The sequence below is a fragment of the Carcharodon carcharias genome, chromosome 9, assembly GCF_017639515.1.
Source record: "Carcharodon carcharias isolate sCarCar2 chromosome 9, sCarCar2.pri, whole genome shotgun sequence".
Taxonomy (NCBI): domain Eukaryota; kingdom Metazoa; phylum Chordata; class Chondrichthyes; order Lamniformes; family Lamnidae; genus Carcharodon; species Carcharodon carcharias.
This window is the reverse complement of record NC_054475.1, coordinates 46,053,634-46,076,192: the sequence shown is the minus strand read 5'-3', so window position 1 is coordinate 46,076,192 and position 22,559 is coordinate 46,053,634. Positions and strand designations below refer to the sequence as shown.

General features: G+C 39.6%; 1 protein-coding gene across 9 annotated transcripts in view; it reads left to right on the top strand.

The window, feature by feature from the left end:
* Nucleotides 1-22,559, top strand: part of anks1ab (ankyrin repeat and sterile alpha motif domain containing 1Ab) — a 484,507-nt gene that overhangs the window by 290,311 nt on the left and 171,637 nt on the right. For all 9 annotated transcript variants that reach the window (XM_041195093.1, XM_041195098.1, XM_041195102.1 and 6 more), the window contains one exon: nt 7,199-7,779. In XM_041195093.1, coding sequence (XP_041051027.1) covers nt 7,199-7,779 — 581 coding nt within the window. The remainder of the gene's footprint in view (nt 1-7,198; nt 7,780-22,559) is intronic.

Sequence of the window (22,559 nt, the reverse complement as noted above, 5' to 3'; positions counted from 1 at the left end):
TGTGTCATTTCTGATCATGTCATGTCTCAAAAAGTTGTGGCATGAGGAGGTTAGAGCTAGCAACTGTGGAGTTGTTACAAAGGGGCTATTGTGATGATTGTGGAATCGGGAAAGCATTCCTGCCCTTCCTGGCACTGCAGGAAGGTTTTTATTTTAATTTAAATATTAAAAGAAATCTTGCCCTGCATTGGCAACCGCAGGGACCACTAAAGAATTCTTAGCTGGACCAGGATTGCCATCTCTGGGTGAATATATTCCTGGAGGTTTCATCACACAACCTCCTTCCTGCAACTTTGGTGACCTTGCTACACTCCCCCCCCCCTCCCCCCCATTCGCCATCTAACATGTCCATTCTAATGGCCCTATTTCTTCCCAAGCCACTTAGAATACGAACCCCATTGATTCTCAATTGTTAGTTTTTTCTTACCAATTGCCACAAATTTTATAATTAATAAGTGTCCTCAAGATTAATTTTCATTTCTGGAGACTCAGGGACAGTTCTGCTGGGTTGACAATCTACACCTGGCATCTGCTTCACTTATAACTCTTTCGAGTACAAACACGTTTCCATCTGTTCCTATTCAGATGAAGTTACATTGTTTCATAGTTTGCCATTGTGAGATTTGAACTCTTGATCTTGGGGTTACAAACCCAGTACCATAACCACTTGGCTATTTAGGCCAAGCCCTCTGCTTCACTTGTAAACTAACTTGTTTACTGACCACTATTTGGTTGTCCACTCTCCACTATTAGGCTCCTAATTAACATATGCAAGGAGCTTTGCACCTGTTTTAGGCAGTTGCATAGAACATCTGCAAAGCTGCTTACAATAGTATTGCAACACTTGTAAAGCAGCTAATCAGGTGGAGCAAATTTTACTGCATGGGTCAAATCTTTCGGCCTCTGGATTGTTGGAGACCAGATGTATGATGGAAAATGTATATCGGAACCCATTGGAATTGGAGCCTACATGGGAATTGCCCAGAATGTTTAAACTTCTGATGGGCAATTTCCCTGCCCTGTCAGACCGTCTACAAATGTCTCCGATTCTGAGTTGAAGCCGGAGACTTCGGACAGTCCCAGAGTACTTTACTCAATGGCTACCCAGGAAATCTTAGACGGATTAAAACCTAACCTAACTCTTGAGGAACGACACAACTGAATCCCCAAATACCAACCCTCCCCTATCTCTAACTACACCTTGACTACCACCTGACTATCCCCTCAACAGACCTGACTATCCAACTACTTCCCCAACCAGACATGACTATCCTCCAGACTCAACCCGACCACCCCCAGACCATCCGACTGGCCTCCCAACCTGACTACCCCCCTGACCCGACCCGACTACCCCTCTTGACCATCCAACTGTCCCCTGACCAGGCCTGACTACCCCTAGCTGCGACCCGACTATCCCACTCAACCAGAACTGGCTATCCCCACCCTGACTCCCTTTCCCACCCTATCCATTTACTCAGCCACCTGTTCGTTAACATTCAAAGACTGAACTTTTAAACTTACTATACAGCAGCTAATGCTGCACAAAGGGGGCGTGCCCTGTCCCCCCCGCCCCCCCCCCCCCCCCCCCCCCCCCCACCCCACTCTGCTCTAACGAAGATCCCGAGGGATGTTGCGCTGCTCCTTACTGTGAAAACTGGGATCAGAAGATCCCAGAAGAAATGTCCAGCAACATGTAGTCAAGGGAATTTACGAGTACAGTGGCAATCCAACCATCATTGCTGCTGCTTGGAAGATCTAGGCCTATAATTGCTCCTCTCTGCCCAGGAAACAGACACATCATTTTAATACTGGGTGTTGAAGCTGACCAACAAAAATCTCATGTTTATAAACCTAGTTTTGGTTGCAGAAAAATCTGTATTCCTGATTAGTCTCACCATCAGATGCTCTCTTTAAAAAATTCAAACTTAAAATGTTTTGTGACTAGATGGTTACAGTTCAAATGTTTATACTAATGCCAGGCTCCTGTCTTGGGATTATTCCTTGCAGTACACTACTTTTTAACCTTTAAAAAGTTGATCTAAAACATTTGTAGACAATAAAAGTTTATTTCTTATGAAAAGTTAGATATTTGGATTAAACAGGAACAATGCAAAGTAGAAGCGCCAATATGATCGATAGCTGTTTAAAACACTTGTTTTTGTTAGCATTTTAAAACTGAGCACCATTTTGACTAAGTTATTTTAGCCTGTTGGAACTTTGCTTTGCCCACTTTTCCTTGGTTCTTGCCGGTACCAAGACTCATGCTCCAAGCTTAGGTAGAAGGTGACAAGTTACAGCTCTGATTAAAAATGAAACACGTGGTGAAGAGTTAAATTGAAAGTAAACATTGTGCCTTTGATAGATTATGTCTGAGGTAAACAGGAAAAATAATCCGATGCTCTGACCAGCTCAGGAAATCCTGTTTTACTGCCTCCTGTGGATATATAAAAAGGGCATGTATCTTAGAATCTTTTGAATACTGACTCCTTTGAAACTTGCTTCTCGAAACATTTTTTCCAGCATATTAATCCTAACAAGCTGCCCTTTTAACAATTTTTAAGGCCAAAGTAATATCACTGTTCACTGCGTGGGAGGACCGTGAGCACAAACTGTATAGCTCCTTTGTTTCCATCAGTGTATGCTTGAGTTTTGTCTATAAAATGGAAATCATTATTAACCAGTGGTACATTGTTATTTTATTTTATTGTAGCTGGAAGTTTATAAAATTCCATGGGAAGTGATTGAAAAGGTTTTATGTGATGAAATAGCTGCACAATAGATATAGCATCATATCTCCATGAAGCTCTGTGGCACAGCAATATGTCATGAAATACTTGCAGGTTCATGTTGGGGTCTGGTTGACTTGTATAAACATAGTATTGAAATGGAACATGTGATATTCCATAGATATTCATATATAACATTGAATGCATGTCTTTGTGGTGATTTAATTCCCGCCTCTGTTGTTCACCAGTTTTCCTCTCCTCAATGCTTTGGGTTATTTTCCATAGGTGTATGACACTTTCCATGACCTCATGCATATTTTTATATTTGTTCAAGGGATGTTGGCTTTCCTTTCAAGGGAAGCATTTATTGCCCATCCCTAATTGCCATTAATAAGGTGGTAGTGAGCTGCCTCCTTGGACTTGTTGTGATATAGGTACATCAAGCGATGATGAAGGAACAATAATATACTTCCAAGTTAGATTGGTACAGCATACATTATTCAAATATTAATGGTGACTGTGGTTACCAAATTATTCACCTGTGATAAGAATTACAGTGGAACTTAATTCTGACTTCACTGACTTCACACATGTACTTCTAGTGCTGGTGTGTTACTCCTAAAATTCTGAACTAGGTACTCTGCATGTAACTTCTATGACTAATGCATATTAAGATTAATTTCCAAATATAGAAATGAGTTAATTGCAGAAGTTGACTATGATTTTTGATGGCCTTAATTAATGCTGATACTGAACTTGAGGGAGTTTGTGCTATAGGACTGCACCCACACCCACACCCATTAAAATATGCAAGATCCTGAAGGGTCTTGATAAGGTGGATGTGGAGAGAATGTTTCATCTTGTGGAAGAATCTAGAACTAGGGATCACTGTTTCAAAATAAGGGGTCGCCCGTTTAAAACAGCGATGAGGTGAAATGTTTTCACTCAGAGGGTCGTGATTCTTGAGTCTTTGGAACTCTCTTCCTGAAAGTGATAGAAGCAGAGCCTTTGAATATTTTTAAGGCAGAGGTGGATAGATTCTTAGTAAGCAAGGAGTGATAGGTTATTGGGGGTAGGTGGGATGCAGATTTCAGGTTACTGTCAGATCAGCCGTGATCTTATTAAATGGCGGAGCAGGCTCAAGGCTCGTATGTTCGTATGAGCAAATGTGACTGCTGATTGTAATTTCGGACAGCTGGCAGAGAGAGGAAATTCTGCATCACCTGACTTACAATCTTGATGTAAAAATACAACATACTAACCCCATCCACCTTGCAGCCCCTTGATAGTTTTACACCTTCATTCTTTCCCCCTTGTTTACATCACATCATTGCCTTTCCCTTTTATCCTACTTTTGTATAGCCAGTTGAATGCTGGGGCAAATTACGTGGCTGATATAATCTGAATGTTAGTTGATGGAGTTTTGCATGCTCTGAATTGGTCCTGCCCCAAAGCAAACTCCTTCTTTGGAGTGGCTTCTGTAACAGGCCTAATTGGATGCAGTGTAATTGACAACGAAGATTCATTATTGAACTATACAGACATACCAACAGTATGCTGGCTGTGAGAGTGCTTTTACATGCTACAAGAAAATATATGTTGCTCTGGAGTTAATCCTCTAAGATCTGCCTGTATAAACATGGAACTTTGTTCAATCAGATGTTGCATATCATAATTCTGAGACTAAATTAAGTCATTGGGATTCTGTGTCAACAAGATACCAGAAGAATTCAAACTGGATTATGATTGAAAGAGTGACCTGATCAGCAAGTTTTTTTAAAATTTTTTTTTAAAAAAAGCAAGACAAAATATGACTTGTTAACCTTATCAGTGATACTGGTTTTTTTGAGGCAATGAATTAGTGTGGCCATGTTAGAGAGCTGAATTAACTGGGTTAAATTAAAATGACAAGCACCTTGAATAGAAGACGGTGGCTTCCCATAATTCAGCCTTCTTAATCCCAGTTTATAAATTGCTCCAAGATGCATTTAAAAAATCAAGTTCAGACCACAACTGACAAAAGTAAAACTGTGACTGTTTTGGAAGAATTATTAATTCATGAGACCATCTCTTTCATCTGTTTTAAATAATTCTGTTTTCTTTCACAATTTTGCTGTCAGCTGATCATGATTTAGATGTTTTGATCTTTGTATTATAATTCTTGAATGACATTGGTTACTCCCCTAAAACTGAGCCGGAGTTGCAGAAGAGCTTTTTAACCCCTCCTTGTGAATTGTTTTAGCACATTCCACTAAATTAATCACCATGCAGGTTAGCATAATGTGCAGTTACCTTAATTGAAAAAATTGAACAGCTTTCGCTCCTCTGTTTTTCCCCTTTTCCGGTACTCATGTGCTGTTCCCCAGGCTGTGTAGATGGGCTAGTGACCTTCACCAGACTTTTGGGTGGAAGAAACTACTATGAAGTGTGCATCAGCACCCAGACTTGATTCAGTTTCTGATTTTCTACTCATTTTGAAGTATGCTTCCAGCAGTTGCCTTTTGACTGCCCAAGCATAGGGGAGACAGATGTAGTTTAAATTTAACTACTGTGCGTACAGGATGGTGAACAGGGTTTGGAATGAATTGCTCTGGGTGCCAGCGGAGGCAGATGTTTTAGAAATGTTTAAGGGATAATTGGACAGATATTTGTGTAAATAGGCATTTCGGTCTCCCGGACCAGTGAAATGGACTGCAATCTTTTCCTCTCCTGTACTTTCCTATGTTTCACTGGAAGGGAGAAAAAAAATCCGGTGGTAACTCAAGCCAGTTTAGATCTGCTATCTCCAGCAGTCTGTTCATAAGTACAACTGAGATTGTATGATCCTAGCTTGAGAATGGCATGGCAGAAATAAGTGCAAAACGTAGCTACTTTTATTGAGGTACGCAGGATATTGTCACTTAGGCTGCAGGAAAAATCTGAAAGATTTAGAAGCAAAAATGCACAGAAGTCAGAGAAGTTTCAAAGTGTATTTTTGGACTGTATTTTTTGCCCAGTAGCTGTATTGTAAAACTGGCAAAAGATATGGGGAGATAATATATGACACAACTGCAGCTGATCATGTTGGACCTGTACTGGCTTCCTATCTGCCGGGTATATAGAGCTGGTAGTTGCTTATCAATGACTTAAATAAAATTTCAAACATTCAATATACTGGCAACTATTGCCAGTAATTAATTCAAACTGTCAGTAAGATAACCCTCGTCTTTCAACATTTGTAGGTATCCTACTGATGTGTGGCACATTAAAAATGGGGCAAAGGCAATGATTTTGTTTTCAACTTTTTGATTGGTAATTTTGTTGCACTTAAGTTACAGTTGAGCATAGCATATCACAACTGTGAGTGTCATGTCCTTCGTTGTGCAGTAAAAGTATTTAACCGCTGTTCCCACTTCAGCTGAGAAAGAAGTTTATCTTGCAGCTGTTTAAAATTGTTTTTATATTCGCTTCGAGGGCCAACCTTAACTTACTTGAATTTAGTGATGATATCTTGTGTTCTACATTACATTGTGGTTATGCAAGATGGGTTATTGCAATGGTCACATTTTATTATCATTTATATAAATATTTTATCATAAAGGATGCATTTTTTCTGTAACCTGGGAAATGGATCAACTGAATAAATGTTTGTATTGACAGTTTTTGTGAGTTGTACCTGAATGAAAGGCAGTTTTTGTATTGGCCTTATTGCTCTTTGGATTCTGAGAGGCCAGTTTTCCATTTTTACAGAGCTTCATCCAATCTCTTTATCTCTGCAGTAGGCTTGTAGCTCTACAGAAGTCTGGATCTGAGTCTTCGACCGGGATGTGGGAATCAGATTTGGCAGTAGAATAGTGTCCCTGAATCTGTTAAAAGGTCAAGATAAGAGCAGCTAAAAAACACTGAATTCTCTGGCTATGGCAACATGTCAACTTCCACACCAGGATCGATTTCTGGTGTTGTGAAATTTCCTGCAAATATACCAAGCTTATTTGAAAACGGATGCTGCAGTTTTATTTACATATAATTTGGAGGGGTTAACTGTGAAAACAATATATATTGAGATTAAAAGAATAAAAAAAAATTCCTCTTGTTTATGGCTATTAATTCAAGCTGCAGATTTTTTTTTGAAACATTTATTAATGAAGATTGCGTTGTCTATAAATTGAGCAATCTGATATCTTGCACAATTTTTTACTGTGCAATTGAATGTTTTCCTTGGGGACTGACTGTTTCGTCTACCCTCTTCTATGCCTTTGATTCTTACAATTTTATTCATAGAGTTCTGTCCATATAAAGTGAGTGTCTGGTAGTAATGTTAATAAAGACTAGACATAGGCAGCGATGTCTTTTGCCAGGATGAATAAATCAGTTTGGGATTGGAATTTCACAAATGTTGTGTGACTGTATGTTTGCAGAAATCTTTCACAATCAGCTGTCTGTTGCAGCTATGTGAGCTGGATATTTAATAAACTGTTCTTTTTTTTCTCAAGATCACATGAATAGTGAGGTTGAATCTCAGGACGTCAACATTCCTGAGCAGTTTTCGGGACTTCTACATGGGTCACCTCCAATCTCTGAGATTCAGAACGATCCAGTCACACTGCTAGCTGCTTTGAGCAAAGGGGGAGTGGAAGCTGAAGCGATGCAAAGCAGAGTGTTGCCAGAGAGGCAACACTGTGCAACAGGGCAGGCCGAGAACACTGGCACAAAGAACTCTGCTGCAGCAGATACTCCTGAGCAAAAAGGGCAGCAGGTTTTCCATAATACAATCCTCCCCATCAACAGCAACCAGGCGGATCCCTCAAACTCCAAGTCTGTTAAACGTAAAAACATTCCATTCAGCAAGGGATTAGAAAGACGGACATGTACTTTGGAAAGGGTACGGCCAAGTGAAAAGGGTAAGGCTGACCTGAAATTCGCAAGAAGTTTGTCAAAATCTGATTCGGAGCTCATTGTACGTTCTCCATCTGAGGAGGATATGCTGGGAAGTCGTAGTGAGTCTCTTTCGAACTGCAGTTCAGTGAAGAAGCGGTTAGAAAAATCGCCATCCTTTCAGTCGGAATGGGAGGAGGTATGTACAGCAAACTATAGTTTATTATTGTTGTTTATGTTGGTCAGCTGAATAAGATATTTACCAGAATTAAAGAATCTCGGTTAAAGAGATTGATCTTTTTAATCTAAAGCTGCTACTGGACAAGCTGGGTTAATCTGTTTTGTGTATTTGTATTGGTTTAAATAAACTGATATTGTTCCTCTGGCAGCATCCTGATTTCTGCAAAACTGAATTTGCACTTGATACAGATTTACTAACCGATCGTAAAACTGCAACAGTGCTTAGTGCAATGTTATTGGTGCTTTCCATTGACACTTCTGTTTCAGAGATTGTCATGATGAGTGTCATATCTGACAGGTATAAATAGTTTGGTTTGAACTTGTAGCCACTTGCTCCCCATGGTGTGATATTGTCTTGGCACAGGGAACATAAATGCAGCACGTATATCAAGTAATTGGTTCTGGTTTGCTGTAGAAACAGTCGAGTTTGTGTAAGCACTGAAAGATTGTTATCAGTTCTGATCAACTTGAACAATTCTTGGTGCAGTCTCCTACTACAATTGTATGGCCTAAAATAGCATTCCTTTCTAGAACCAGCATTGTTTATCAAAGATGCAGTAGTATTTTTAAAGATGCACTTTGTGGTTTTCTTGAAAGCTTTTGATTGGAGTACAGATTAGTTATTAAATAATTCACCCCTAAGAATTCATTCTAGTACATATATCTAAATTATTCATTCCAGTCCTGCTTGATTAGCTGTCCCCATGTAAACCAGAAGTACTATAACATGAGCTTGTAATACCATCTAAGTTTGTGTGCCAAAAAAATGCGGTCTTGATAAATTCATACCAGATCCTGGACAATTGCTACGTTCAAAATGGCTGACTTGGTAGGCCTCATTTATGTCCACCTTGATTTGTGTCCACTGTATGTGGAAAAAAATAGGTAACAAGCAAAAATCCGCAGCTAGAGTAGCACAACTGCATGTGATTAATTATTTACTTGCTGATCATTTTAACAGACCAACATTTAACTAAGATCTTCAAAAGCATTTATAGCACTGGTACAAATGCAACTGATTTTGATTTTTCAGCCCTGCCACACCTACACTCTGAATTTAAAAATAGATGATCTCAATAAATGTGTTTATATTTCCTGACTAAAAATTTTGCACATAGAAGCTAGAGTGGGAGTAAAAGTATGACTTTTAAGAGTCCATTAAGTTTATTGTTGAACACCAATTCGAGCTGTGCCTGTCTAGATTGCTCCAGTCTTAATTAGGAATTAAGATGAAAGATCTAATTTAGTCAATATAAAAACATCAATTATTATGCTGTAGTTTGTAACTAGATAACTTACCGTTCTCTGTACTGTTTTAGTTTTCGACCAGGTACATCACTGTAAAGCAGTTTTTAATGCAGGTGTCAAATGCTACTTCCCAGCTTATGTTCAAAATTACTCTTGTGAAAGGGAAGGAAGACTGTTTGAGAAAGGAACTTTTAAAGTAGCATCTGAAACTGTGGGAATCTGAATTAAACCCACAGGGTTAATGATGAACCATAAACAGTAGTAGTAAATGTGGCTCTAGTTTGCTTTGTCTCTTATTTTACTTGAGTGATCAGACCAGTCCATTAAAAACAGCTTCAGTTAGTTTTTATATTTTACACAAGAGCAATATTGCTGGAGCATGGAAAGTCTTTTTTTTTTTGTCAATTTGTTCTAAAAATGTTGTAAATGCTGTCAAGGCCACGTTTATTACCATCTCTAGTTGCCACAAGAATGAACTGAAGTTGCTTAACTAAATAAAGGTGGGGGGGTGGCGGGGGGGGGCGGTGGTTCTGGAGTGGGGATACGTAGGCTTACAAAGCAAAAGGATTTGGCAGTATTGCAGAGTAGCTATTTAGGCAATGATACTCAGAGTGTGACAGAGTGTTCAAATATAAAAAAAGCAGCAAATAGGGTCAAAGGGGAGAAAAAAAAGGCAAAATTAATGGCTCTTTACTTAAATGCATGTAGTATTCAGAGCAAAGTAAATGAATTAGTGGTACAAATAGAGGTTAATGGGTATGATCTTATAGCCATTATGGAGACATCGTTACAAGGAGATCAAAGCTGGGACTAAATATTCAGGGGTATGTGACTTTTCAAAAGGACAGGCAGGAAGGAAAGAGTGGTGGGGTAGCCTTGTTAGCATGAGATGGAATAAGTACAATAGCAAGAAATGATCTTGGATTGTAAGATGTAGAATCCATATGGGTAGAGGTAAGAAATAACAAGGGGAAGAAGACACTGGTGGGAGTAGTCTGTAGGCCCCCTAACAGTAGCTATGCTGGAGGACAGAGAATCAATCAGGAGATAATGAGGGCATGTAAAAAAGGCAGTACGTTAATCATGGATGATTTTAATCTTAAAGTAGATTGGGAAAATCAAATTGGCAGAAGTAGCCACGAGTAAGAATTCATAGTGTATTTGGGACAGTTTTCTAGAACAATATGTTGTAGATCCAAGCAGGAATCAGGCTATTTTGGATCTGGCAATGTGTAATGAGGCAGGTTTAATAAATGATCTCAGAGCAAAATATCCCCTGGAAAACAGTGACCATAACATGGTAGAATTTGACATTCAGTTTGAGAGCGAGGAACTTGGGTCAGAAACAACTGTGCTAAACTTAAATAAGAATAATTACAAAGGAATGAGGACGGAGTTGGCTGGAGTGGACTGGGAAAGGAGTTTAGCAGATGAACAGTGGCAGATGTTTAAAAAAATCGTTCATGACTCACAACAAGTATACATCCCAGTGAGGAAGGAGGTGTCTAGGAAGGAAGGAAACCAACCATGGTTAACCAAGGAAGTTAAGGAGTGTATTAAATTGAAAGAAAAAACATACAATGTGTCAAAGATTAGTATTAAGCCAAAGAATTGAGAAAGTTTTGAAAACCAACAGAAGATGACCAAAAAAATAATAGAGGGAGAAAATAAACTTTGAGGGTAAACTGGTAAGTAATATAAAAATGGACGGTAAGAGCTTCTTTAAATATATGAAAAGCAAGAGGGAATCCAAAGTGAACATAGGCCCCTTAGAGAATGAGGCAGGGAGAATAATAATGGGGAACCGGAAATGGCAGAGGAGTTGAATAAATACTTTGCATCAGTCTTCACGGTAGAAGACACTAATAGCATTCCAAAAGTACTAAATAATCAAGGGGTAAAAGGGGGGAATGAAATAAATACACTAACTATCACCAGAGAAAAAGTACTAGGGAAACTAATAGGGCTAAAGACTGATGAGTCCCCTGGACCTGATGGATTGTGCCCTAGGATATTAAAGGAAGTAGCTGCAGAGATAGTGGATGCACTGGTAGTAATCTTCCAAGAATCCTTAGATTCTGGAAAAGTTCTAGAGGATTGGAAAACTGCCAATGAACACCCTTATTCAAAAGGGAGGGAGACAAAAATCAGGTAACTTTGGCCAGTTAGCTTAACATCTGTCATTGGGAAAATGTTAGAATCTATTATAAAGGATATAATAGCAGAACATTTAGAAATGCATAATATAATTAAGCAGAGTCAGCATGGCTTCCTGAAGGGGAAATCATGCCTGACAAATTTATTAGAATTCTTTGAGGAGGTACAAGCAGGATAGATAAAGGGGAATTAGTAGATGTAATATATTTGGATTTCCAAAAGGCGTTCGATAAGGTACCGCACATAAGGCTACTTAATAAGATAATAGCCCATGATTTTGAGGGTAGTATATTAGCATGATAGAGGATTGGCTAACTAATAGAAGACAAAGAGTTGGGATAAGGGGAGCATCTTCAGGATGGCAATCTATAACTAATGTATCACAGAATCACAGTGCAGAAGAGGTCCTTCGGCCCATTGAGTCTGCACCGACACGTGAGAAACACCTGACCCACCAACCTAATCCCATTTACCAGCACTTGGCCCAAAGCCTTGAATGTTATGATGTGCCAAGTGCTCATCCAGGTACTTTTTAAAGAATATGAGGCAACCCACCTCCACCACCCTCCCAGGCAGTGCATTCCAGACCATCATCACCCTCTGGGTAAAAAAGCTTTTCCTCACATCCCCCCCCTAAAGCTCCTGCCCCTCACCTTGAACTTATGCCCCCTTGTGACTGACCCTTAACTAAGGGGAACAGCTGCTCCCTAACCACCCTGTCCATGCCCCTCATAATCTTGTACACCTCGATCAGGTCGCCCCCTCAGTCTTCTCTGCTCCAACGAAAACAACCCAAGTCTATCCAACCTCTCTTCATAACTTAAATGTTTCATCCCAGGCAACAGTAGTGCCACAGCGATCAGCGCTGTGGCCATAATTACTTACAATATATATTAATGATTTGGATGAGGGAAATGAATGTACTATTGCCAAGTTTGTGGATGACACAAAAATAGGTGGGAAGGCAAGTGGTGAGGATGACACACAGAGTCTACAGAAGGATATAGACAGGTTAAGTGAGTGGGCAAAAACTTGTCAGATGGAATATAATGTGGGAAAATGTAAGGTTATGCACTATGGCAGGAAGAATTGAAGAACTGAATATTATTTAAATGGAGAAAGACTGCAGAAAGCTGCAGCACAGAGGGATTTGGGGGCCCTTGTGCATGAATCCCAAAAAAACTAGCATACAAGTTCAGCAGGTAATAAGGTAGGCAAATGGAATGTTGGCTGTTGTTTCAAAGGGAACGGAGTATAAAAATAGGGAAGCTTTGCTAAAACTATACAAGGCACTAGTTAGACCATGCCTAGAATATTGTGAACAGTTTTGGTCCACTTATCTAAGGAAAGATGTAGCGGCATTGGAGGCAATCCAGAGAAGGTTCACTAGGTTGATCCTGGGTATGGAGGGATTTTCTTATGCGGAGAGGTTGAGTAGGTTGGGACTGTACTCATTGGACTTTAGAAGAATGAGAGGTGACCTTATTGAAACATATAAGATTCATAGGGGGCTTGACAGGGTAGATACTGAGATGTTGTTTCCTCTTGTGGGAGAGTCTAGGACCAGAGGACATAATCTCAGAGTAAGGGGTCACCCATTTAAGACAAAGATGAGGAGGAATTTCTTCTCTCAGAAGGTAGTCAATCTTGGAATTCTTTACCACAGAGGGCTGTAGAGGCTGGGTCATTAAATATAATCAAGGATGAGATAGATTTTTAATCAGTAAGGGAATCACAGGTTATGGGGAAAAAGCAGGAAAATGGAGTTGAGGATTATCAGATCAGCCATGATCTAATTGAATGGCAGAGCAGACTCGATGGGCTGACTGGCTTACTTCTGCTCCTACATCATATGGTCTTATGCTTAGTTGGAAAATCAATGGAAATCACTATGGACAGTTAACATACGTTTCTTCCCCCCCCACACTTCCTTCAACTATACTGCAAAAAGTAAACCTGATTTGAGCTCTTGAAGCCAAGGAAAGCATGGAGCTGATGTAAGATTTTCCTATATTGGGGAGAAAAGGTAAATAAGTTTGATCGTTGGACTGTTTTTAAATAATGTAGTTGTCAGCCTGGAGTGTATTGCACGTGGACCTGTTTTCTCTGCCATAGGTGAAATGCGGTCTGGAGAGACTAGAATGCAAAAGGTCAGTACCCTTAAATGACATTACAAAAGTTAGCATTAACTTGCAGATAATTGTTGTTATTTATTGACATTCGTTCAAAAAATGTACTTTTTACAGATTAGAAATTTGATCTAATGTCAATGCAAAAACTTAATTGTTCAAGAGACCAGAGTAGAGAAAATCATTTTGAAGTTGGAATTACAGTGACTGAAATTTGGGAACAATTTGATTCTTTGCCAAGTATTTTCGGTGTATAGTTCATAGTCTAGAAATTAGTTTTATGGATTTTGGGGATCTTGAAGGAGATCAAAAATGACTGAACAAGAGAAAACTATTAACGTAGGAGAAAGTACACTCCATGCTTCTGTTGTCAAACACGTCAAGCAATTGGTTATTTAAATAAAACAGAGCTTTTCTGTGGCAGACATAACTGCAACAATGTATATAGTGCATTTAATGTAGTATAATGCCCCATGACATTTAACAGAAGAAATATCAATAAAAACACCCAGCCACAGGAGGAGATATCAGGACAGAAGACCAAAAGCTTGATCAAAGAGGCTTTAAGGAGGAACTTAGAAGAGGAGAAAGAGGCAGAGAGGTTTCGTGAGGGAATTCCAGAGATTAAGATTAAAGCAGTTAAGAGCATGGCTGCACTAGCAGAGCAGTTAAGATCAGGCTGCACAAGAAACCAGAATTGGAAGAGCAGTAAGATCTTGAAGGCTTGTAGAGCAGGGGGAGATTGCAGAGACAGAGAAGTGAAGCCATGGAGGGGTTTGGAAATGAGGATGAGAATTTTGAAATTGAGATGTTGCCGGACTAGAGGCAGTGAAGGCCAGCAAGCATGGATGTGATGGTGAATGAGATTTAGAATGACTTAAGGTAAGGCCAGTAGAGTTTTGGGTGATCATGTAGGATGGGAGGCGAATGAGGAGAATATTGAAATAGTCCAGCTGAGAAGCAACAATTCAGAGTTGAGCAATGTTATGGAGGCTGAAGTAGGCAGCCTTGATGATACAGATATGTGGTTGGAAACTTCACTTCGGGGTCAAGTTCAACATCAAGATTGTAAATGTTCTTACTCAACTTTAGACAATTGCTGGAGATGAAAATTTTCCTCAGGGAATGGAGTTTGTGGGAACAAAGGCAATAACTTCAGCCTTCCCAATATTTAGTGGGAAGAAATTTTTGCTCATCCAATATTAGATGTCAGACAAGTGCTATGACGAAACAGAGATGATGAAAGGGAACTGAAGGTAGATCCTTGTGGTACTCCTAAGGTAACACTGCAAGAATGGGAGGAGAAGCCAATGCAGGTGATTCACAGGCTATGCTTTGATAAATTGAAGTGGAACCAGGCTGGTGCAGTTCCATGCAACTGGATGATGGTGGAGTGGTGTTGGGAGAGGATGGTGTGGTCAACTGTGTTGAAGGTTCAAGATAGGTCGAGAAGGATGAGGAGGAATAGCTATGGAATATCTGTCCTTGTTGCACTCATTTTCCTCATGTGAAATGTGAGCCAGAGGTTAAAGGCAATAGACGCAAATGTTGTGCAGTCATAGCTAGTTTCCAAATCTCATGGAGAGTCTTGTTACATGCAAGTTTCTATAATAATCCACAGTGTTCAAAGTTGAGTTAACATTAAAAAAGACACTTAATATTGCATGGAATGGAAATAATTCATTTTTATTGGTGCACATATATATTGCAATATAAATCAAGTATTAAGCCTTTAAAAGGAATTTAAATTGCCGTTTAAATACAAATGGTAATGGATATGATATAGACTGTGTTAGAACAAAAGATGATTAGAGATTGAATTTTGTGAAGGAGGAAGATGAAGTTGGAACTGCAAATCTAAAGGCGTGCCCTGTTCAACTACATTCAGTGAAAATAGAACTAACTGAAAGGTTATGATTTGTTAGCGTCATCACATGACAGTAATTGGCATGATGTTGAGAACTTAAACAAAGGTTTGAGACCCTTGTTTCAGACCAAATATGGTAAATCTTATTGCATTCAGCCCAATCTATAAACAAGAGGGTATGATCTTGAAAATGATTTCATTGTTAGATTTTATTAATACTATTTATTTTCAGTAATTTTATATATTTTACTTACAAGGGAGTTTGGACTAAGTGGCATTTATAATGGCATTTGAAAATGGATATTATATTTCTGTACAAAATAGAGGAAAACTTTCTGTTCAAGCACTTCCCTCGATTTATATAAAAATATTTTGAACTCAGAATTTTGCTGCAAGTTTTTGTAGCATGTTGGCATGGATTCTGTTGAGGTTTTCAGGCCAGTTAAGTCATCTTTGTTATGAATCTATAAAGGGACATTCCTGATTAACAACGTCTCTAGAGTAATCCAACAGAAAGGGTCATCTGACTCAAGTGCTTTTACGTGGACAATGAAATAGGCGATTTTACTTAAATGAAATTTTAAATTTTGGTTATTGCTTTATATTTCTATAGAAAATTGGAGAATTCTTGGAACAAAAAAAAACCTAAACATTCCTAGCCCCTTTAAATGCACTATTATAGTTTCCATGAATACAAACACAGTGTTTTATACTGTCTGCTTATTTCCCTGTGATTTTCTTATTCATCAAAATGGGGTGAACCATGGGCTGGCAAGATCACTGGCCATAATGTCTGATTTCAAATGTATAAATTGGAACACATAGTCTAACCACTTCTAGGTGCTGATTGCAAAGGATTGTTTTTAAATAGTCATTTGGGAGTACAGAACTTGAGTATTGCTGAAAAAAGAGACCTTTTTTTGTCAAAGCTTTTTGTGTTGCACTCATCAGGACAATTTGCAAGAAAATATCAACGTTATGGAAACATACTTATACTGTGAGAAGAGAGTGCTGATTGGTTGGCAAGTGGACTCTAATTGGTAGAGGTGTTGCCATGGAGAATGCACCAGTTAATGGTGACTGATAGTTAACTGCCAAACATTGTTTGAAATTTAAACCAGGCAGCTTGACCCTAATGGGTCAAGACATTACCCTGGGGAATGAGCCAGCGAATGGTTGTCACTTAATTTGTTTAGCTGAAACTGGCACAATGTGTGTATGTGTTCTTTCTGTCTGCAAAGAACAGGGTCCTGAGTATTAGTATATGTAGCTACCAGTACATGCAAATGCACCACACTCCGAGCCCAACTGATGATCTTAAATTGGTTGTCAGCGTTAATTCCTAGCACACTTAGGATTATTTAGCAAATGTTGTCTAATCACAAAATCACATCTAATGTTGGACACTGTTTTGAATTTTGCAAGCGCGGGCTGGTTGGGTACAGTCTGTACCTTGTCCATTGCGAACAGAGGAAGCGACATGTTGTTTGATACGACCTGCCAGACTCTGGGACTTTTGGCCTGCATCCCTAGCATTACACTGGCACTGAAATTCATACACCACATTTCTCATTTGTTGGATAGGCAGAACATCTTTTTGGCTTGATGGCAGCTTCCTGTTAATAGTCAATATCACTTGTGTTGCTACTGCACAGTAGCAGTGTGAAACAGCTAGCTTCACCTGTTGCTCAAATTTTTGAGATACCTAGCCCTTCCAGGGTAACCTGAGGTAGACTGGATACTTTTCAGGACTGACACTGATGGCTTTGGGCCTGTTGATGAGTTTACGTGATATACAACACAAAATGACCTGATCAGGGTAGCCATTATCCCACAGGATGTCATTTGATGCACCCTATTTCAGCATTGAGCTTGCATGATGAGCAAATGGCCCTAGCCCTATTTACGAGGTTGCCAGTAAGGCCAATCCTATAACGGGTAGAACTGTAAGAATCCCAATGCGTGTATTGACCATTGAAGATAGGCTTGTGATAGGCCGAGGTAGAGAACCCCCTTGGCAGATTTCTCAACTAGTACGTCAAGGAATAGGAGTTCATTTGACTGCTCCATTTCAAAGGTGAATTTGTGTGCAGAATGGAGCTCATTAAAACATGCAAGGAAATTATTACATGCAACTGCAGATTTAAATATAGCAAACCTATCATCCACATATCAGAAATATGTGAGGGATAGGAGGCTAGATGTCATTCTCTGGAAGACACCCAACAAAGATGTTTGCAAGAGCTGGGCCTAGAGGGGATCCCATGGAAGGACCATCTATTTGGACATACATGGTGTCATTAAAGCTGAAAAGACTAAAGTTGTCATCTTAACCAGCAATGTTGAAATGATGATTATTTAGAGACTTATTTCTCTCTACATGCGCTATTTATTCATATCCCACTCCTCTGCGCATCCCTCAACTTAGATAGTATCCTGAAGAATATTATTCTGATTCCTTTTCAAAAGTTCATCCTATCTTGCACTAAGGCATGTTTGTCTATTAATCCGTCTCTGCTGATTACATTGGCTCTTGATCCATGAATATCACACGTGTAAAATTCCTGTCCTTAGTTTTAAATCCTACGTGACCTTTTTCCTCACTAAATCCATAACTTCTCCAGCATGAACTCCGTTTCTCTGCCTCCTGACTTTTATGCACTTTCCTCTCCCTTTTTCCTGACCACTTGTCGCCATTAAAGTTATGGACAGAAAAATCAGGTGGGATTTATAGCAGTGACCAATCCAGTATCACTCATTTTATGTTTCTCCAAAATTGAAAGTTCAAACATAAGCCTTTGATAACTCCTCCTAAATCCTTCCTCAGCTTTTTGCCCTTTTTTCTCATCTACTCATGTGATGTATGTTAGGTCCTTTTGTGTGTTCAAGAGCTACATAAATATAAGTTGTTGTAGCCTGGTCTTCACCAAAGGCATGTAGTCCAGAATTCCTTACAGTAATCAGTCTCTGTAAAGATTAACAGTCCCTTTAACTATCTTTGATCATTGTACATTTGTGGCTCCTCCTTCTTGTTGCAGCAACCAGTGACAACATTTATTGTAGAATAATCTCTTATAATCTTTCAGACCTGCATCAGGTCACACATAATAGTGAAGGCATTTGGATAGGGACAGGGGAAGTTGAGGGCTATTTGTAAATATCCAGTTGGCTAACATTTCATTCGTATTCTCATGGTAAAGCAGCTAAACATTGGAAATATCAAAGCCACCATCTTCTTCCCCCACTATAACCTTTGCCACTGACACTATCACTTACTCCACCATTGACACAGGCAGACTCCAACTGATTGTCACCTTAATGTTCCATTTGACCCTTTGCTGAGTTTCCTAATTCCATACCCTATCTCTCTCAAAGACCAACTCCATAACTCCTGCCTATCTGCTGCTGAAACTCTTAACCATGCCTTTCTCACCTCCAGACGTGACAATTCCAGTACTCTCTTGGTTGGCAGTCCAACCCCCATAAATTTCAGCACATATCCTCTCCTCCGCCAAATTCTGACCAACTGTCACCCCTACTGTGAGTGACCTGCATTGGCTCCTGGTTTTCCAACAACTCAAATTTGAATTTTCATCCTCTTGTTTAAATTCTTTTAAGTCCTTCTGTTTCCACCCCCCACCCCCATCCGGCCACATCTCAGTAACTTCCTCTGGTGCTATATTGTGTGGTAGAGAGGGGCAGAGTGATTGTGGGACAGGGAGAGGCATAGGTTGCACGATTGTGTGAGATAGGATGTGGGCACATGATTGTACTCACTTCCTTCTTTAGTCTACCTGCATATAAAGAAATGGGTTTTCCGTTAGTGCATCCTGCGTTTTCATAAACTCCAATTTGTGGTTTGTTTTTTCCCCCAAGCTTTGTAAAACTGTTGGCCTTTTTTTTAAAGTGGTGGCCTAGCTGACGTTATTCTGTCAGATTTTTTACAACGCCTTGGTTCAGCCATCATAATTGTTCCTCTGGATCACATCAGAATTCTGCCCTCTTGATCAATCTGAAACATCCCAGCCGAACTTTGTCTTGTCTTGTTACTTCTGTAAACACTATTAGAAATGCTCCTCCTGGCCACTTGCCAAAGGCATTTTTTGTAACTTAAGTGCTGATATTCCTCTCCAGTCTTATTCTGTTCTCAGGGTATCATTGCTCGCTTCCAAAAGTGGTTGTTTGATTGTTTTTATTCCTAAAACTCACTCTTGCTATTCGAGCTCAATCTTGGGGGCCAAGGGTGTGAGGAGGAGTAGAGAGGGGCGTGGATCTTATCAAAGGATAAAACAACCTCTGGAATCTGGATTTCAATATGATCTGGAAGCTTATCCCTGGTCCTGTACTTTCTCCTTAATTGTCTCAGTTCACCTTTCCTTCTCCTTAAAAATTTGTTCCCATTCACAGTATCTCCTAAGAGAGTTGCCATTTACCATTCTAACCGCTGTTCTAAGTTTGAATCTCAAACTGTTCTTCATTGTAATGTTCATATTTAAATCATGATCATATAGTATAGTTTTTAGCATTTCACTTCTGTCATTCAAATTTGCTTACTGCATATACATTATACCTCTGGAGCTTTTGATAAATTGCCACATCAAAGGTTATTGTAGAAAACACAAGTTCATGGTGTAAGGAGACCATATTGGCATGGTTAGCTAACAGGAAGCAGAGAGTTGGCATACGTGGGTCTTTTTCTGGTTGGCGGGATATAATGAGTGGTGTGCCATAAGGATCAGTGCTGGGGCCTTTTAACTTTTTACAATTTATATAAATTACTTGGATGAAGGGACAGAAGGAATGACTGCTAAATTTGCTGACGACAAAGATAGGTAGGAAAGTAAATTGTGAGGAGGATGTAAGGAGGCTATAAAGTGACATAGATAGATGAGTCAGTGGGCAAAGATCTGGCAAATGGAGTATAATGTGGGCAAATCTGAAATTGTTCATTTTGGCAGGAAGAATAAAAAAGAAGCTTTTTATCTAAATGGTGAGAGATTGCAGAGCTCTGAGATTCAGAGGGTTCTGGGTGTCCTAGTATACGAATCGCAGAAGGTTAGTATGCAGGTACAGCAGGTAATTAGGAAAGCTAATAGAATGTTATCATTTATTGTGAGGGGAATTGATTACATAGAAACTAGAGCAGGAGTAGGCCATTTGGCCCTTCAAGTCTGCTCCACCATTCAATACGATCATGGCTGATCCTCTATCTCAATGCCACATTCCCTCTTTCTCTTCATACCCTTTGATGCTCCTAATATCCAAAAAATTATCACTTTTTCTTTCTTGAATATACTCAGTGACCCAGCCTCCACAGCCTTCGGTAGTAGAGAATTCCACAGGTTGACCACTCTCTGAGTGAAGAAACTTTTCCTCATCTCAGTCCTAAATCGCCTGCCCCGTATCCTGAGACTATGGCACCTGGTTCTGGACTCCCCAACTAGGGGAAACATCCTCCCTGCATCTAGTCCATCTAGCCCTGTTAGAATTTTATACCTTTCAATCAGATCCCCTCTCATTCTTCTAAACTCTGGTGAATACAGGCCCAGTTGAACCAATCTCTCCTCATACGGCAGTCCTGCCATCCCAGGATCAGCCTAGTGAACCTAAATAAGGAGGTTATGCTTCAGTTGTACAGGGCATTGGTGAGACCACATCTGGAGTGTTGTGTACAGTATTGGTCTCTTTATTTAAAGGAAGATATAAATGCATTAGGAGCAGCTCAGAGAAAGGAAGATATAAATGCATTAGAAGCAGCTCAGAGAAGGTATACTGGACTAATACCAGGAGTGGGCAGGTCACCTTATGAGGAAAGGCTGGATAGGTTAAGCTTGTATCCACTCGGGTTTGAAGAGTAAGAAGTGACTTAATTGAACGTTTAAGATTCTGAGGGGTTTTGACAGGGTGGATGTGGAGAGGATTTTTCTTCTTGTGGGAGAATCTGAAACTAGGGGTCATTGTTTTAAAAAACGGGTCACTCATTTAAGATAGAGATGAGGAGAAAATTTTTCTCTGGTGTTTGTGAGCCTTTGGAACTCATCCTCAAAAGGCGGTGGATGCAAAGTCTTTGAATATTTTTAAGGCAGGGCTAGAGAGGTTCTTCATTAACAAGGGAGTGAAAGGTTATCAGGGGTAGGCAGGAATGTGGGGTTGAGGTTACATTTGGAGCAGCCATGATCTTGAATGATAGAGCAGGCTCAAAGGGCTGTGTGGCCTACATCTCCTCATTCATATGTTCTTATGTTTGACCTTGAACCCCTTGAATTACCCATCATTGCCGTGGGCATTTGCAAGGCCTTTGACAGGCTCTATCACCATATGTAAATAAATTAACATTGTGTGGCTTCCCGTTACAGTTATAATCATGGCTATCTTAGTTCCCTTACAAATCATTCCATCTGTGCTGTAATAAATCTGTTATCCTAAGACTTGTTGTCTATTAATATGGGACTCTCAATTTCTTTTTCATGAATAAAATTATCCAATCCGATCTTGCTGATATTTCATCTTATATTCATTAACTTCATATTGCCTGTGTCCATAACCTCCACTTGTAGCAGAGGGAAATTCAGGTTAATTAAATTAGCTTTAGTTTGCTCTAGCAAAGAAGCCCTAATAGACAACATGAAGTAAGTGACCTCCTCCTGTGCTGTAGATTTCTATGATTATTTTCATATTGCATTTGCTGAAACATGACATATTAATCTGCACTATGCCCTTCAGAAGGACAGTGATAATATTTTGTTCAGTTTATTGAACAGTAGATTCTTTGTCTTGACAAGTCTAACCAACAGCAGCCATCTCATTTTTAGATATCTCTTCATTTAGTTCTTTCTTATCTGTTGATTTCTATTCAAGGTGACAGGAGATAATAAGACTCATCTTGGCCTCACCATATCATATGACCACAAATTGAATTCCCACATCATCATTGCTAAAGCTAGCTTCAAGAAACAATTTCCGTTTTCATGCCAGAACTTTATTTTCAACTCAAAAATTTTAACTCATCGTATGACCAGGGTTCAGGTATCTGTAATAGGGCTCCTCTGTCTTGAGGATTCTGCTAACTTTTTTTATTCTTTCATGGCATGAGAGTTTCGCTGGCAAGATCAACATTTATTATCCATTGTTAATTGCCCTTGATAAAGTGGTGGTCAGCCTGCTTCTTAAACTGTTGCAGTCAGTGTGTTGTAGATGCTCTCATGGTGCTGTTAAGGAGAAAGTTCCACGTGTTTTGACTCTGCGACAGTGAAAGAGCTGCAATGTAGTTCCAACTCAGGATGGTGTGTGGCTTGGAGAGGAACCTGCAGGTCGTGGCGTTCGCATGCTCCTGCTGCC